Source organism: Muntiacus reevesi, chromosome 11, assembly GCF_963930625.1.
Source record: "Muntiacus reevesi chromosome 11, mMunRee1.1, whole genome shotgun sequence".
Classification (NCBI taxonomy): Eukaryota; Metazoa; Chordata; class Mammalia; order Artiodactyla; family Cervidae; genus Muntiacus; species Muntiacus reevesi.
The window spans coordinates 47,769,089-47,786,918 of NC_089259.1; the positions used below are offsets into that span (position 1 = coordinate 47,769,089).

Genomic DNA, 17,830 nt, shown 5'->3' on the forward strand with positions numbered 1-17,830 from the left:
ACCCAGAGCAAGAGGGAGCGGTTTGGCTCCCAGAGTCCTCCAGCCTGCTCCGACTGCCTTGCATATGCCTTTTCCCTGCAGAAGGGTGTTGCCCAGGTTTTTGTTTTGTTTCTGTCTTGTCTGAGCCCTCTGCTCTCAAATCTCAACCAAATCCTTATTTCAGGACCTTTGCTCCAGATTATTAAATCAGAACCCAGAATCAGGATGATAAATACATGTGGAGGGAAGGAAGCTTTTTACACTTCTGATGGCCAAGTCTGCAGTAGTGCCTCTTTTAAGAGTACCCAGGTTTTCCCTTCTCACAGCTTCCTCCTGTGCATCTTACCTGCTTGTCACCTTCACTGGACCCTCATGTCTCCAAGGGTGGGAAGCTAGTCTATTTTGCTCACTGTTAGTGCAGTGCCTGTACCTGTAAGTATTTGCTGAATGTTGACTGAGTTCTATTATAATAGCTTTAGAGCCATGTGTGTGAGAGTTAAATAAGAATTTCTTTTGTTGTTCTGGAAACTGCCTAAGCAGCGTATATTACCATGTATAACATTGTTTCCATGGGAAAAAGAAGATAATTAATGGGCATCACCTATGTGCCTTGGCACCGTTTAAATATTTCATTTAATCCCCTCAATAACTTAGCAGAGTATGTGGTATTATCCTCACTTTTACCAGTGAAATACTTGAGATTTAAAAGTTATGTAACATGCCCCAGGCTGGTTAGATTCTTAGGCCACAGTTGCAATTTCTCTGACCCTAATTTATTTTTTTTGAAATGTGACATGCTTAAATTGGAAAAGAACCTTGTATCTAGTTAAAACACCAAATGTTGACTTATTTTAACATTGTCATGTGCTTAGAATTTAGAGCCAGTGTGGACTGAAATATCTTCTGGTTCATAAAGAGAAAATCATTCTTAAAATTATTTTGAAAGAAGGTAGATATTTATTAAAACTTAGCCCAATTGAATCTAATTCTGAGATGCAGACTTTGAAATCTACCCAGTAGGCAATAAGGAGCTACCAGAAATTTTAAAATAGAGTGTGATATAATAATTGGCATTTTCTGTAACTAAAGTTCAGGCAGCTGTGGGGAAGATGGGAAGAAGGAAAAGCTGGAGGCAAGAGAGCCAATTAGAAGGTTACCCACGGCAGTTTAGAGGGAAACTATGACCTGAGTTAAGATGAGCTTAAAGGAGGATGGAAGGATGAGGGATATTCAAGGTAGATTTGTGGCTTGTGGACTTGCTAACACTTTATTAATTGCATGTGTGTGATGGATTGGGGGGGGGGGCGGCATTGTGTAGAGGTAGCCTGGGGAGCATTTAGGGGGAGAAAGGAGGAAGAGGCCCAGAAAGAACCTAATGTTTCTAACTTGGGCATCTGGTTGAACAATGAGGTAATTAACCCATATGTGAAAAACAAGACGTAGAAGAGCAGGTTTAGGGAGGAAGAGAATAAATATAATTTTGAATGTGTTGGGGCTTAGGTAGTAGTTGATGACCATGCATGAGGTTTACTCAGGAAAACATGTGGTCAGGAAAGTGGGAGACTGACTAGGGAAGAGGAGCAGCAACAAAAGGAAGCTAGAAAGAAGAGGAACACACTAATGAAACCTAGAAGTGGCCGAGGGATGGAGAAGAAAGGCAAGAGGGACCAGAATAATGGGCGACTTGGAAGTTTGTTTCCTGAAAGCCAGAGGCGTTGGTAGTGCCCGATGGGATGAGGGCTGAAAATGGGTTTGATCAGTAAGAGATAAGCTTGGGAATGGGTTGAGTCAAGTGGTAGAGCTGGCAGGACCACCTGCTTCCTTGGAGTGGATCATGGGGGAGGGGAGAAGGTAGATAGAGACTCATCTTCAGTGAAGGATGAGCTGCGCCATGATTTGAGGGCTACTCGCTATGGCTTCCCTTGTGGCTCAGCTGGTAAAGAATCCACCTGCAATGTGGGAGACCTGGGTTCAATCTCTGGGTTGGGAAGATCCCCTGGAGAAGGGAAAGGCTACCCACTCCAGTATTCTGGTTTGGAGAATTCCATGGACTGTATAGTCCATGGGGTGGCAAAGAGTTGGACACGACTGAGCGACTTTCACTTTCACTATATTCTCATCCACTAAGACCCTGAAAAAAAACACAAAAGAAAGAAAAAAGAAAGACACAAAAGAACCATGTAGCCAACATCAAAGATTGTCTGTTTCCTTTGTTATTTATGATTTTACAGCCTAAATCTACTTTTAGTGTATTTTGATTTTATTGACCGAAGTAGGCTCTCTTTAAGTGAACATGTTTATCTGATCAACAAAGTTTGAGAATGCCCATCTGACTTGTTAGTATATAAGATTGACCCTGCTGTCCATTATTTTCCATCTGTGGTGATACTAGAATCCAATCCAGGAATCAAATCCAGGTCTCCCGTGTTGCAGGTGGATTCTGTACCAACTGAGCCTCAAGGGAAGCCCAAGAATAGTGGAGTAGGTAGCCTATCCCTTCTCCAGCAGATCTTCCCAACCCAGGAGTTGAACCAGGGTCTCCTGCATTGCAGGCGGATTCTTTACCAACTGAGCTATCAGGAAAGCCCTATTAATTCATTAGACCTCATAAAAATCAGTCTACTTATGGCTATGCCAGATAATCATATTTTTGTTTGAAAATCTCAGCTTGAAGTCTATATTTCTGGGCTTTGCTGGTGGCTCCTGCCAGTGCAAGAGACATGGGTTCGATCTCTGATCCAGGAAGATCCCACATGTCCCAAAGCAACCAGTGCACCACAACTGTGCTCTAGAGCTTGCAAACTGCAACTGCTGAGCCCACGTGACAAAAATAATGAAACCTGGGAACCCTAGAGCCCATGCTCCACAATAACTCTAAAGTTGCCCTTGCTTGCAGCAACTAGAGAAAAGCCCACACAGCAATGAAGACCCAGCATAGGCAAAAATAAAAATAAATGAATAAAAAATTCTAGAGAATGTCAGATGACTAAGAGAGGTTGAGAAGAATGAGGAGAAATTAAAAAGTGTATATTTCTGTTTAAATTGAGGAAAGTTGTTTTTATTTTAGATGCTGGTATGTTGGTGATTGTACTCTATCTTTACCAGAATAGGCAACTGTCACCACTTGGCGTAGTTCTTTACCAGTCATCAAGACTCTAGATTTCCCCCAGTAATGTATATTCCTGGTTCCATCCGGTTCAAAAGAAAATTCCCATAACATCATCTTCTGAAACTTGGACCCCTTGTAAAATCCTCACATGGCATGTTTCTCATGAGAAAAACCAGGAGGCACAAATCCTAAGTGAAATCAGGGTTGAATGGATTATGCTTGACTGTAATTATAGGCATATGTTAGTTGCTCAGTCATGTCTGACTTTTTGCAACCCCATGGACTGTAACCCTCCAGGCCCCTCTGTCCATGGGATTTTCCAGGCAAGAATATAGAGTAGGTAGCCATTCCTTTCTCCAGTGAATCTTCCTGGCCCAAGGATCAAACCCAGGTCTCCCACATTGCAGGCGTATTCTTTACCATCTGAGCCACCAGGGAAAGCCACTTTACCTACAAAAAGTTTCAAGGATAATCTAATTCAAGAACCCAGGATTCCACACACATGCCACAGTGACTGTCATTGGAGGAGGCCATGCAAGAGGGGACTCTGGGGCCTTTTCCTCGAACCGCGACCACCCACTTAATCCTTTTGGTATAGGCTTTGAGAGGAAGATGGTCTGCATGGGAAAATAGGGTTTTGGAAACCCTATTTTGGAAAGCTTAAAAATTAATGCCATTGTGAGAGGAAAGTCTCTGCCAGACTCAATGAAATGCCTGAGGCTACCTGGCTGTTCACAGAAATAGACCTGTAATTGGCTCTCTCTCCTTTGTCTGTGTGCTTCCCCAGGACCCATGTAACAGGCTGCCAGACTGTGGCCACAATGAGGCTGACCGCCTCTGTTAACTGTTTCAGAGAGGTGGTCCTTTGCCCTTTTATTATGTTCAAGTAGAGATTTAGCTCCAGGTAAGAGCGGTCCTTTAGAAGACAATTCTTCTGGTCTAATACAGTTGTGAGGCTCTTCCATCTATGGCTTAAGCTCATTCTCTTTTATCCTGTGTTTGGTGGAACAGGATACTGTTCACTTACTCTTGCCCACAAAGTATTCTTTATTGTAGTTTGGAACTGCTTATTAAAACTCTGTCCTGTCTCTTATTCTTCAAGATATAAAAAAACCCTCAGTTAGTATCTTGGAATTTCTAATCCATTGTTTGTCTCTGTGGCCTTATATAGCAATAGATTCTGTACTCTAATTGGCTTTAGGTCAGAGTATGGAGGAGTGGAGTTGGGGAAGAGTGGTGAAGATGACCACTTATTTTCATTGAGTCATCTCTAATTTAAGTGTGTGGTGGTTTTGGTTAAGGAGTAGAACTAACCAGTAATTTTTTTCTATTCATAGCAGAGTTTTGTTATATTCCAGAGACTGGTATCCATCAGGCTGATCATTAATGAGTATTCTCACTACCTACTTCTCAGTTCCCATATTTCAACTGCCTTATATGATGTCTGATGAAAAAAAAGTTTCTATATTCTTAGCTACACTGTTATTTTTTCTTAAAAAATTCTGTACCCACTCTTGAAGAGTCAGTAATTATTTCTTGAGACCTAGGACTATGCCTAATTCGTCTTTATTTCCTAAGTGTTTTAATCAGAATAGATGCATAATAAATGTATGTTGAACAAAGGAGTAAGTGTATATTGTTATAGCACTTACTTCTCATGTCCATATAATACAGTAAATTCTTGATCCTTTATTCAATGCCTCTCTTGTCTTCCTTCTAATTCATATGTAATATCACAGTTTTTCTTAGAATATAGTCACTTGAATTTTAAACTTATTTTAAAGGTGCAAAAATTTATGAATTGCCCACTGGCCCTAGGTCTGGGTTTAACTGCCAAATTAAAATTGAGAAGTTATAGGTTTTTCCTGGAAAATAAAGTGACTTTAAGAGGAATTTTTCTTTTTAAACAATTAAACGTAAGTTCTTGATAATTGTGAATCAAAGACCTGGAAACACTGATCTGGAAACAAAGGTTCAAATTTATGTCTGCTCTTTACCGCAAACAAAAAATATAAATTATGGGGATTAATTAAATTTTTCACAGACATAGTATACTGTAAAACTGAAAACATTTCTTTGGAAAATGGCTTAAAGTCCGTGAAACTGAGAATTTGTTGCTGTGGACTGTAGTGGAGATGGGAATAAAGGTCTACCAGCTGTCCAAGAGGCTCTTGTGCTTTTGGACTGCTGTTACTTCAAGGAGGTTGTGGCCTGGAGCTCATGGTGTCTCAGGGGCCCTCTTGGCATCTTACTAGTGGTTCCTCGGGATTGACCTAGTTCTGCATTTTGCAGCATAAGTGGCTTTTACCACTACATCTTCATGAAGCGGTAGGAGAAGCAAAAATGTCTTGGCAGACATAGCGGTACCCATTAAGGAATGGTGCCACTCCTAGAAAAGTGATTCTGGTCGCTGAATTTGTGCCTACAAACCCCTCAAAATTATTCAGCTAAATCTGTTAAACACTGGAGGTAGTTTTTTTAAAGTATGGTGGAATTTTAAAAATAAGTGATTTAAATCTTTTTTGTGTTTTCAGAGATGGCATTTTGTTGTCATATATTTGAGATAGAATGGGTAAATTTTGAAAGAACAGCATGTTAATTTGATACGTTTATATATTGTAATGTGATTGCCATTGTAGTGATAATTAACATCTCTCACATTACATAATTATCTTTTCTCTTTATGGTTGGAAATTCTACTCTCTTAGCAAGTTTGATTATAATAAGATATTATTTATAGTCACAATATTGTGTATTAGATCTCTAGGGCTCATTTTACTGTTTATTACAAGTTTGTACCTTAAAGACCATCTGTTCTTTCCTCTCACCCCCATCCCCTTGTAACCACCACTTTACTCCCTGTTTTATGAGTTTGGCTTTGAGATTTGACATATAAGTGATATTATATGTACTTGTCTTCCTTTGTCTTGGAGAAGGAAATGGCAACCCACTCCAGCACTCTTGCCTGAAAAATCTCATGGATGGAGGAGCCTGGTGGGCTGCAGTCCATGGGGTCGCAAAGAATCGGACACGACTGAGCGACTTCACTTTCACTTTCCCTTTTCCTTTGTCTGACTTACCTCACTTTAGCATAGTGTCCTCAAGTTTCTTCCATATTGTTTCAGATGGCAAGGTATCCTTTTCCTCATGGCTGAATAATATTCCATTTTGTATATATATGTATGTGTGTGTGTGTGTGTAGTGTATATATATGTATATGTATATGTATATATATGCCATATCTTCTCAGTCAACTCCATTCCTGGGTAACAAGAAATGGTCTATAACTGAGGCTTAAGTGTATGATGAGCAAAAGCCTAAGCTTTATCAATATAAATCAACTGATTTATAGTATTCATGCAAAGAACAATAGCCATAGTTATAAAGATTTACCTTATTTTAGCAGAAAATAATAAACTGAGAAATATTTACATAAATGAAAGTTTTACCAAACCCAGGGAGGAGAAGAATGGTGTTTCTGGTATATCATGAAATAACTCCAGTGTGCCCTGCACACAGCCTCCCTTCTTTAGCAGATAGACTTTCCTCCATGTGGGTGCCAGGGACACTTGATCCCACCGTTTCATGTTTGTTTTCAGGATCAGTTCAGTGATATGAGAATCAGCATAAACCAGACGCCTGGGAGCAGTCTTGACTTTGGGTTTACAGTAAAATGGGCTTTTTCCAGGATCTTCGTAGCATCAGTTGAAGCAGGTAAATCATAGATTTTGCTCTACTGTAGTTTTTTCTTGTTTGTTGTCCTTTGCTGTTCAACGTCCCCCTCCCACCCCCTCCCCCAGCCCAGAAATTTGCCTTTTTGGTAGAGGAGGAGAAAACACATGTAAAAAATGCAGCAGTGAAGTGAAGAGATGTGTCTTCTTCCTTGAGACTAATGGAGTTATGAATTACATATTGTTTGATCTTGCCTAGTTAATTTTAGTTTTGAAGAGCCATAATTTTGTGAGTGTTACAGAATTCATTTGCCAACATTTTAGACTTAATATTTGGAAATACTAGCAAATTACTAAACTGAAGATCCAGAAAGAACTGTCCTTGTGTTTGTGGTGGATACATAGGTACTATATATCATCAGTATTTTCTGAGCATCTAATGGATCTGCTGCCCATGGACCCTGGAGGATGCTTCAGGACTTTTACAAAAAGGATTGCCCCTCCTCCACGCAGGATTATTCCAAATTAGGCCCAGGAACTCTTAGCAAAATATTACAAGATCTGGAATTAAATGAAAGCTATTGTATATACTAGGAGTTCCTCATTTGCATGTTTTAGCTATATAAAAATGAATACTCATTCTGGTTATTTCTTTGAGACTTCAAGCCTGATTTAATTAGATAATGATAGGTAGTAATTTTAAGCCATTTTAAATGACCTTTTTTTTTTTCTCTCCATTCCAAATCGCATCCGGCTTTGGAAGCTCAGCTAAAGTACAATATATACTTTACGTTTTTAATTTAAACATACTTAAAATTTTTCTTCTTAGGTTAATAAAGCAATTTTATTGAACAGATGGCTTTATCATTTCTCCTTTAAATGCTAAGAAAGATACATATCATAGAATAAAAAAAAAATGCCTTTGGTTGCCTTGTAATTTTGTAGCTACTCAGATGTTTGATAACTTTAAGAAATTCTGTGACTCTTCTGCAACTGAAAAGATATGAGAAATGCTTAGATGATGTTAAGAAGTCTTTATTTTCCTTAATTTAAATGAGCAGTGACTAGTAGAACATGTTTTTATTTTTCATTGGTGGTTTCATTTATTTTGCTTTATTTAGGTAGCCCAGCAGAATTTTCTCAGCTACAGGTAGATGATGAAATTATTGCTATCAACAACACCAGGTTTTCATATAAGGACACAAAAGAGTGGGAGGAAACCATGGCTAAGGCCCAGGAAACTGGGAGCCTAGTTATGGATATCAGGCGCTATGGAAAGTCTGGTGAGTTGGTTATCCCACTGCGTTTGACTTTCTAAACTGGGAGCTGGTCTTTGGCAAATGGTTATAACAACTTGCTTCAATAACATTTTTTTCTCTCTCCATTTCATTTTTTTGTTTTTTGGCTGAAAGTTGTTTGTGGTTATGTTGAAACATCTTGAATGATATTTCTTTGGATGTTCTGTCTGAAAACTTTTCACTAGCAAATTTACTGAATTCTACACTATTTATTGACTGATTGATGTGCTGAACTGACTTTGAATGCAGATGGCAACTGAAGGCTCTTATAATTGTGTCTGCATTTGGGAGTTACATGCTGATGTTGAATATTAAGAATTATACCATGGTTTCACTTCCTCTACAGCATCCTGACTGTAACTGGTATAAGAAAGAACACAGTAGGTCAGTATCCCAGTTGTTGACTCTCAAGGAACTTTCCATGTACATTTCATCATTGTTTTTCTTAATTGTCGAGGTTAGATGGGGAAGGGCATTAACCTTTCCCAGACCTACCAACTTAGGATATCAAAATATAGTATCCAGTCCTGGTTTACAGAAAGATTCAGCAAATTTGCCAGTCTTTTCATTATTAACATGCTCTAACTCTCTGGTTTTGGAAGGTTATCTGTTGGTAAAAGGCCTGAACTCTTCATTTCTTTCACACGCTGTCTGATTTATTTGTCGTGTGTGTGTGTCTGGTTTATGTGTACATTTCAGTAACTTTGTTCTCTCCACTTCTACATTTATGTGTACTCATTTCTTGATCTTCATGTGACAATCAGATTGGGGCAAAGACCAGACTTCCCTGCCATTTACACGGCATAAAACCCTCAATCTCACCAGTATGGCTACCAAAATTATAGGTTCACCTGAAACAAAGTGGATTGATGCCACTTCTGGAATTTACAGCTCAGAGAAAGCTTCAAATCTGTCAGTGACAACTGATTTCTCGGAAAGCCTTCAGAGTCCTGTAAGTATTTTGAGAAGTGTTAGTAATGGGTAGAGCAAAGCAACTATAGGAAGTGTGTTGGAGGTGGGGGAAGAATGTACATTCTTTGAACAATATTGATGCTATTTTAAAAGCATAGATAATAAGGTAATTTATAGTAATGAGAGTAAAATATATCTTTGAAAATCATAAGGCATTGCTCATGAATAATTATGAGTAATAGTGAGTTATATAATGAAAATAAAGATCCCACAGTGGTCTTTTGTAGGTGTTTCTTACCAACCGTTCATCATTATACCCATCTCTCAGATCGTTGTGAATGTGAAGAAGTTAATTATGTAGAATTATACGCTATAACTTTTCTATGCTTTCCTTAGTCTTTACTGGTAAAATAAGTATAGTAATTGTGTGCAGTTTAAAAACCTCATGAAACAGTTTTAGTTCTTGTGTGGGTGAATTTGATGGGTAGAATTACATATGTAGTTAAGAGATGCGCAGTTACATTAATTGGATTAAAAGTAATTAGAATGTAAGCATTTTTCTAGGTATCAAAGTAATAATTAAATTTAAATTTTCAAATAAATGTGTTTATATTGACTGCCTAGATATAATTGTTGTTATCCCAAGATGCTTCCTTTTGCCTAATAAGGAGATTCTGCAGCCTTGTATAAGAAACGTTTAAATGTTAGAGGGTTCTATATGACTGTGTTGCTTACTTACAAACATAAAGCAAATGGACAAATGGTTATTTAGCCCATCATGTTTCTTGGAAAATTAATGACTGGTTGAACTTAAAGCCATTCATGCTTGCAGTTAGTAATTTTCCACAGCTCCTAAAAAACAATGAAAAAATTACATTTCTATTACATGTAAAAGGCTATAAGGAATATATTAATATCCTGAAAAGCTCATCCTGTTAGCAGATATGTTTACTGATGAGAAATGGATTCTTTAAGCCCAGCGTCCAACTGGAGAGAATGTTAACTGCCATTTTTATCCTTTCTAGAATACTGAATCAAAAGAAATCAATGGAATTCATGATGAAAGCAATACTTTTGAATCAAAAGGTAAATATTGCCTTCATAGCTTACATTTTAAATATAGGAAAAGTCACTGCACTCAAGTTCTGCTATTATAAAAATTAGTATCTGTGAGTGAAAGCAAAACTGATCCAGGGCAAGTTGAAACTCAAAGGTTAGCACACAGATCCAATTGCAGCCAGGTGGAAGGGCGTTCAGTTCCAATGTTGAATAGTCCAGGCACTGCAAACAAAGCCTTGGCAGCCTCTGCAGGAGCTCTGAGCGCATATGTGTCTAATCCAAATAAGAAAGACTGGTTTTCTGGAGGCCATCAGCCTTCTTGCTCTGGTGTGCTGGCAAGGGGAATCTTAGTTAAATATGAAACAATGCGTGAGGTTTCCTTTCCCCCTTAATTGTTGTCAAAGGGTCAAGGTTGGAAGCACCTAGCAATAGGGAACTGCCAGTGGCAGAAACAATTGTTAGGAAAAAAATACCCGTTTGTAATGAAAAGCAGACGTAGAGCATCTGGGGAAACTTTGTCGTACGGAGTTACCACTCCTTGCCTTCTCCTGTCCATCTACAAATGACTGAGCTACCACATTCTGTGTGCTGTGGCTTAGGCAGACAAAGTGAATAAGAAATATGTGGTCCATATAGGCAGGGAGAAATCCAAAGAAGTTGAAGCTTCTCTTAGCATGAAACTAGACTGCCAGGCACAGGGCTGGGTTTTCTCAGTGGTTTGGTGATTTTGAGTCTGCATTTGTCAGTTCATAATATCTGATGTCAAAGTCAAACCAAGTTTGTAAATTTCCCTTCTTTTATTGATTATTTATTTTTGTATTTAATTTATGATAGCTGGAAGTGACTCCATTTGCTTTTTTCCTTTTTAAAGTTAATGGTTATAACATCTTGGAAACTAGAGTAAAATAGTTAGTGTCTGTTGTTCAGTTGTGTCCGACTCTTTATCACCCCATGGACTTAACCCACCAGGCTTCTCTGTCTGTAGAACTCTCCTGGCAAGAATACTGGAGTGGGTTTCTAGTCCCTTCTCCAGGAGATCTTCTTGATCCAGGTCTCCCACTCTGCAGGCAGATTCTTTACTTTCTGAGCTACCAGGGAAGCCTAGTTAAGAAGAATGTTTTAATTGTGGCTTTTTAAAAAATTGTTCTCTGAATATTTTTTATTTTCTTGTTCTCCCCATTTTTTTAGTTCCTTTTTTAGAACTTCTATGTATTATGAAACTGTTAGTTACAAGCAATTCTCCTTGTACTTGAGAATTTGAATTGACTAGCCTAAGCAAAAAATTTTAATTTCTATTTCCTTAAAGCTGTGTGATGTGGCGTGGAAGATAGTACTTCAGCTTCTATGAAACTGTGATGCTAGCTGCTAAAATTTATTAATCAAAATGTTAGTTCCTGTTACTAATTTGAACGTAGTTATAGACTACTAAAACTATGTGTGTCTTTGTGCATTGAGATAACCCCTATCTTCTATGGCTATCAGTTTTATCACTTGAAAAATAATATTGCTACAGATCGGAAAAATGTATCAAGTATCATTTAGTTTTCCAGTGGTGAGAGATTAAAATGAATGACATGATATTGATATACTTTTTTGTTTTTTGTATTTTTCAACTAGCCTCTGAACCTATTTCTTTGAAAAACTTAAAAAGGCGATCACAGTTTTTTGAACAAGGTAAACTGCCAAGCTAACAATTCATGTACTTTCATGGAATTGTTCCTACTCTCCACTCTCTCCTGATAGTCTGTGGTGCTCGGCACTGAGCCTCTTCAATGCGGCCGTCATTATGACCAAGCAACATAACCCATTTCCATTCTCTCCCTAGGGTCATCAGGCTTTTCTTACAGTTCATGGGTCTACCTCTGTGGTAATGGGTCTTTGCGTGTCCTTTGTATACCTCTGAAGTTTGGTTTTTGTTTTTTTTTTTGTAATAAAAAAAAAATTGAGATGCTGTTTAAACACACACTTCTTGCCACTGGGTGACAGTGAGAAATGAGAAATTTCATGTATGTCTTACTGCTTCCTGCGACTTGCATACTATTAGATTACACCAACATGCAATTGGCCAACTCCTAAAACATCAAATTTTGGGTTATGGAAAATGCTCCGAATAAAGAGCAGAATCACTGAGTGCTATTAGGATGATGACTTTGGAGTGTTACTAGGACTGCTATGTTGACTTTGCAGTAAGTGCAAAGTAAATTTTGGACACACCTGTCAGCGAGTGTGCTTTGACATTCCCTCTGTTGGTGTAGTCGGGCAGTGCTGCTCACAGGGCGCTTTGCATGTGGCTTTTCCTCCCATTCACGTTTGTCTCACACTCTGTCTCATGGATGCAGTCTGAACGCCGTGTTTTGCAATCAAGAACCTAAAAGTAATATCCAACATTTGAGATGCAATGGCACAGTCAATAGGGAGTGTGCTGTTGGTGTCCAAAATGTTATTGTTTCTTACTTTTAAGGTTATCCATAATATTTACAAACTTGCCTTATAACATGATACTTACTGGATCTGTGTATTTTGTGTTAATCTCCTCCTTGGCACTTTTGATGAATTAAGATGTCTTTTCAAGCATAAATAGAACTAGCTTACCAGCTATGCACATGCAAGAGTTTATTTGTGTCAGTAGCCTTAGTGGGTTTGACATTTTTTTGTTCAACTCCGATTTTTCTGTGGTAATTTAATTGAAACCATGTGATACTCCTAGTTAAAATTGGCTGAAATAAAGCAATTCCTTTTCTTTCTCCATTGTAATTTTCACTCACTTTTCCTCAACAGACTATTTTAGGGAAGAATATTTTCCTAAATCTCAAAAGCAGTTTTCTGAAAAATTTCATTGTGTAAGTGAATAATTTGACAGCTGAGGTTTCAGGAAAAATGAAAAAATACAGTACAAGAATGTATTTTATGAAATTGGCTTACATGTTTATCATCATTGTACTATATTCAGGCAAACAGAGTTATATAGGCCCGCTAAGAATAAAAAGAATGACCTTCTGCCCATAAGTTTACACATGAAGTCTGAATCTTTGTGTTTCAAATAATAGGCAAGCAAAGGGAAATATTTCATGAACATGTTTGTTGGTGACTTATTTCAGAAAAGTAGCTCATTGGCAATAAACCCTGAAAAATGTGACTTACACCTGTCACAGTGTAATTGAATAGCAACGAATAAAAAAATTGGGTTGTATAGATGTTGTAATATTTGAAATTCAATTTTTTCTATTAGGCTATGAGAATATTATTCACCCTGTTAATAAAAGAACCCTGAAACTCCTTAGAAATATACCTGTATCTCTGCCCTAGCACCTTGAGCTGGGCTGTAACTTGGACATTCACTGTTGATCTTTTTCACTGACTTTGAATTCTGAAGATAAGTGACAAGCAGATGGAACTAAAAAGAGAAACTTACTGTTGTTTGAAAACAACTGATGTCACTTAGTATACTAGCATGGAACCAGCTTAGTGATACAACTTTATGAAGGGAATTATTTCATGGAAATGAAGACTTACATTGTTTTTTTATTCTTTCCTTGCCCACATGCTGTAACATAGGAAGCTCCGATTCTGTGGTTCCTGATGTAAGTAGACTTCGTTTGGTTTTGGAATAAACTAGGAGGCTTGGGTGGGGCTGAATTAGTGCACAGTAGCATCACTTATTGTTACTTTAAGCTGTGTGAGAATTTATCCAGGAATGACCTTTCCAACACAAAGAAACCCTTTTTTTAATTGAAGTATATTTGACTTAGAATATTTTATTCATTTCCAGTGTACAGCAAAGTGATTCAGTTATATGTATATATGCTCTTTTTTATATTTTGTCCATTATGATTTATTACAGGATATTGAATGTGGTTCTCTGTGCTATACAATGAGACCTTGTCATTTATCCATTCTATATAAAACACTGTGCATCTTCTAATCCCAAACTCTGAATCCAGTCCTCACCCATTCCCCCGCCCCCCCTCCCTGTTGCCAGCCAGGAGTCTGTTGTCTATGTTTGTGAATCTCTTTCTGTTTCATAGGTGAGTTCCATTTGTGTTAAGAGACCTACTTTGAAATATAAAGCCCATTCTCCTTTGGTACAGCGTAGGCTGAGGGTGATCTGAATAATTCATGTATGCAAAAGTACTTCAGTAGATGACTTCATGAAGTAACATATTCTTCTTGGTTTACACCTCTTCTCTTTTGACCTGGCAGCTTCCAGTCCCAACCATCAGTGCCCCAAGTCGCTGGGCCTGGGATCCGGAGGAGGAGCGGAAGCGGCAGGAGAGATGGCAGAAGGAGCAGGACCGGCTGCTGCAGGTAGAGCAGAGCAGAGTGGATCCGCAGGAGCTACATTTGCTCTAAGAGCTCCTCCTGCTCAATGTCAACTTCAAAAATGAAAAGCCGATAACCACATAATTAACAAATCTTTTGATATGTAGCATGTTTTGTATGAAATACTTTTCTGTTTTGAAAATTTCTGGAGTCATCCTTTTTAAATTATTTGTTAGTCCCTGGGTATATTTTTAGCCACCTTCATGGATCGCAGCCTTGTCGTGCCCAAAAGGGCTTGCATAACTCAATGAAGCAATGAGCCATGCTGCGTCGGGCCACCCAAGGCGAATGGGTCACAGTGAAGAGTTCTGACAAAATCTGGTCCGCTGGAGAAGAAAATCGCAACCCACTCCACTGTTCTTGCCTGGAGAAGCCCATGGACAGTATGAAAAGGCAGAAAGATATGATGCCAGAAGATGAGCCCCCAGGTTGGAAGGTGTTCAATATGCTACTGGGGAAGAGCTGACGACAATTACTACTAGCTCTGGAAAGAATGACGAGGCTGGGCCAAAGTGGAAGCAGCGCTCAGTTGTGGATATGTTTGGTGGTGAAAGTAAAGTCCCATGCTGTAAAGAACAATATTGCATAGGAACCTGGAATGTTAGATTCGTGAATCAAGTTAAGTTGGATGTGGTCAAGTAAGAGATGGCAAGAGTGCACTTCAACATCTTAAGAGTCAGCAAACTAAAATGGATGGGAATGGGTGAATTTAATTCAGATGAGCATTATATGTACTACTGTGGGCAAGAATCCCTTAGAAGAAATGGAGTAGCTCTCATAGTCAACAAGAGAGTCCGAAATGCAGTGCTTGGAGGCAACCTCAAAAATGACAGAATGATCTTGATTCGTCTCTAAGGCACACCATTCAACAGTCTCTGCCCGTTCAACCATTGAGGCCAAAGAAGCTGAAGTTGACCATTTCTATGAAGACCTACAAGATCTTTTACAACTAACACAAAAAACAGATGTCCTTTTCATCATAGGGGGTTATAATGCAAAAGTAGGAAGTCAAGAGATACCTGGAGTAACAGACACGTTTGGAGTACAAAATGAAGTGGGGCAAAGGATTACAGAGTTCTGCCAAGAGAACACACTGGTCATAGCATACACCCTCTTCCAACAAACCAAGAGATGACTCTACACATGGACGTCACCAGATGATTAATACTGAAATCAGATTGATTATATTCTTTGCAGCCAACGATGGAGAAGCTCTATACAGTCAGCAAAAACAAGACCGGGAGCTGAGTGTGGCTCACAGATCATGAGCTCTTTATTGCAAAATTCAGACTTAAATTGAAGAAAGTAGGGAAAACCACTGGGCCATTCAGGTATGACCTATATCAGATCCCTTAAGATGATATAATGGAGGTGACAAATAGATTCAAGGGATTAGATCTGATAGAGTGTCTGAAGAACTATGAACAGAGGTTCATAACATTGTGGAGGAGGCAGTGACCAAAACCATCCCAAAGAAAAAGAAATGTAAGAAGGCAGACAGGTTGTCTGAGGAGACGCCACAAATAGCTGAGAAAAGAAGAGAAGTGAAAGGCAAGGGAAAAAGGGAAAGATACATCCAACTGAATGCAGAGTTCCGGAGAATAGCAGAGAGAGATAAGAAGGCCTTCATTAGTGAACATTGCAGAGAAATAGAGGAAACAATAGGATGGGAAAGACTAGAGATCTTTTCAAGAAAATTGAAGATACCAAGGGAACATTTCATGCAAAGATGGGCACATTAAAGGACAGAAACGGTATGGGTCTAACAGAAGCAGAACAGAACTATACAAAAAAGATCTTAATGACCCAGATGACCATGATGGTGTGGTTACTCACCTAGAGCCAGACATTCTAGAGTGTGAAGTTAGGTGGATCTCAAGGAGCATTACTACAAGCAAAGCTAGTGGAGGTGACAATTCCAGCTGAGCTATTTCAAATCCTAAAAGATGATGCTGTGAAAGTGCTGCACTCAGTATGCCAGCAAATTTGGAAAATTCAGCAGCACCACAGGACTGGAAAAGATCAGTCTTCATTCCAATCTCAAGGGTAAAGCTACTGTACAGTTGTGCTTATTTGACATTCTAGCAAGGTTATGCTCAAAATCCGTCAAGATAGGCTTCAGCAGTACATGAACCAAGAACTTCCAAATATACAAGCTCAGTTTCGAAGAGGCAGAGGAACTAGAGATCAAATTGCCAACATTTGTTGGATCATGGAGAAAGCAAGGGAATCCCAGAAAAACATCTACTGCTTCATCGACTACACAAAAGCCTTTGACTACATGGATCACAACAAACTGTGGAAAATTCTTAAAGAGATGGGAATACCAAACCATCATACCCGTCTCCTGAGAAACCTGTATGCAGACCAAGAAGCAACATTTAGAACCGTACATGGAACAACGGACTGGTTCAAAATTGGGAAAGGAGTACAAAAAGCCTATATATTGTCACCCTTCTTATTTCACTTATATGTAGAGTATATCATGTGAAATGCTGGGCTGGATAAATCACAAGTTGTAATCAAGATTGCTGGGAGAAATATCTGTAATCTCAGATATGCAGATGATACTGCTCTATTGGCAGAAAGTGAAAAGGACCAAAAAAGCCTCTTGATGAAAGTGAAAGGACAGTGAAAAAGCTGGCTTGAAACTCAGCATTTAAAAAACTAAGATCATGGCATCCAGTTCCATCGCTTCATGGCAAATAGAAAGGGAAAAAGTGGAAGCAGTGACTTCCCTCACAGGGGTCTTTGCTTATAACTCAGTCAGTAAGGAATCTGCCTGCAGTGCAGGAGGCCCGGGTTCAATTTCTGGGTCAGGAAGATCCCCTAGAGAAGGAAATGGCAACCCACCCCAGTATTCTTGCCAGAAAACTCGCATGGACAGAAGAGCCTGGCAGGCTACAGCCCATGGGGTCTCTAGAGTCAGACCGACACAAGTTAGCGACTAAACCACCACCACCACCAGAGACAGACTTTATTTTCTTGGGCTTCAAAATCACTGTGGATGGTGACTGCAGTCATGAAATTAAAAAATGCTTGCTCCTTGGAAGGAAGGCTGTGACAAACCTAGGCAGCATATTAAAAAGCAGAGACATCACTTTGCTGACAAAGGTCTGTCTAGTCAAAGCTATGGTTTTTCCAGTAGTCATGTATGGATGTGAGAGTTGGAACATTAAGAAGGCTGAGCACCCGAAGAATTGGTGCTTTGAATTGTGGTGATGCAGAAGACTCTTCAGAAACTTTTGTACTGCAAGGAGATCAAACCAGACAGTGCTAAAGGAAATTAACCCTGAATGTCTGTTGGAAGGACTGATGCTGAAACTGAAGCTCCAATACTTTGGCCATCTAACGCAAAGAGCTGACTCATTGGAAAAGACCCTGATGCTGGGAAATATTGCAGGCAAAAAGTGAGGTGCGTGGTAGAGGATGAGATGGTTTGATAACATTGCCAACTCAATGAACATGAACTTCAGCAAACT

The 17,830-nt window shown here is 39.0% G+C and overlaps 1 protein-coding gene across 5 annotated transcripts in view; it reads left to right on the forward strand.

Moving 5' to 3' along the window:
* The window catches only part of LMO7 (LIM domain 7), a 213,336-nt gene that overhangs the window by 181,954 nt on the left and 13,552 nt on the right, over nt 1–17,830 (forward strand). For 3 of the 5 annotated variants that reach the window (XM_065902118.1, XM_065902119.1, XM_065902120.1), the window contains 7 exons: nt 6,688–6,802; nt 7,881–8,042; nt 8,822–9,009; nt 9,995–10,055; nt 11,646–11,702; nt 13,584–13,609; nt 14,229–14,333. In XM_065902118.1, coding sequence (XP_065758190.1) covers nt 6,688–6,802; nt 7,881–8,042; nt 8,822–9,009; nt 9,995–10,055; nt 11,646–11,702; nt 13,584–13,609; nt 14,229–14,333 — 714 coding nt within the window. The remainder of the gene's footprint in view (nt 1–6,687; nt 6,803–7,880; nt 8,043–8,821; nt 9,010–9,994; nt 10,056–11,645; nt 11,703–13,583; nt 13,610–14,228; nt 14,334–17,830) is intronic. The other 2 variants (XM_065902117.1, XM_065902121.1) reach the window with 1 other exon arrangement.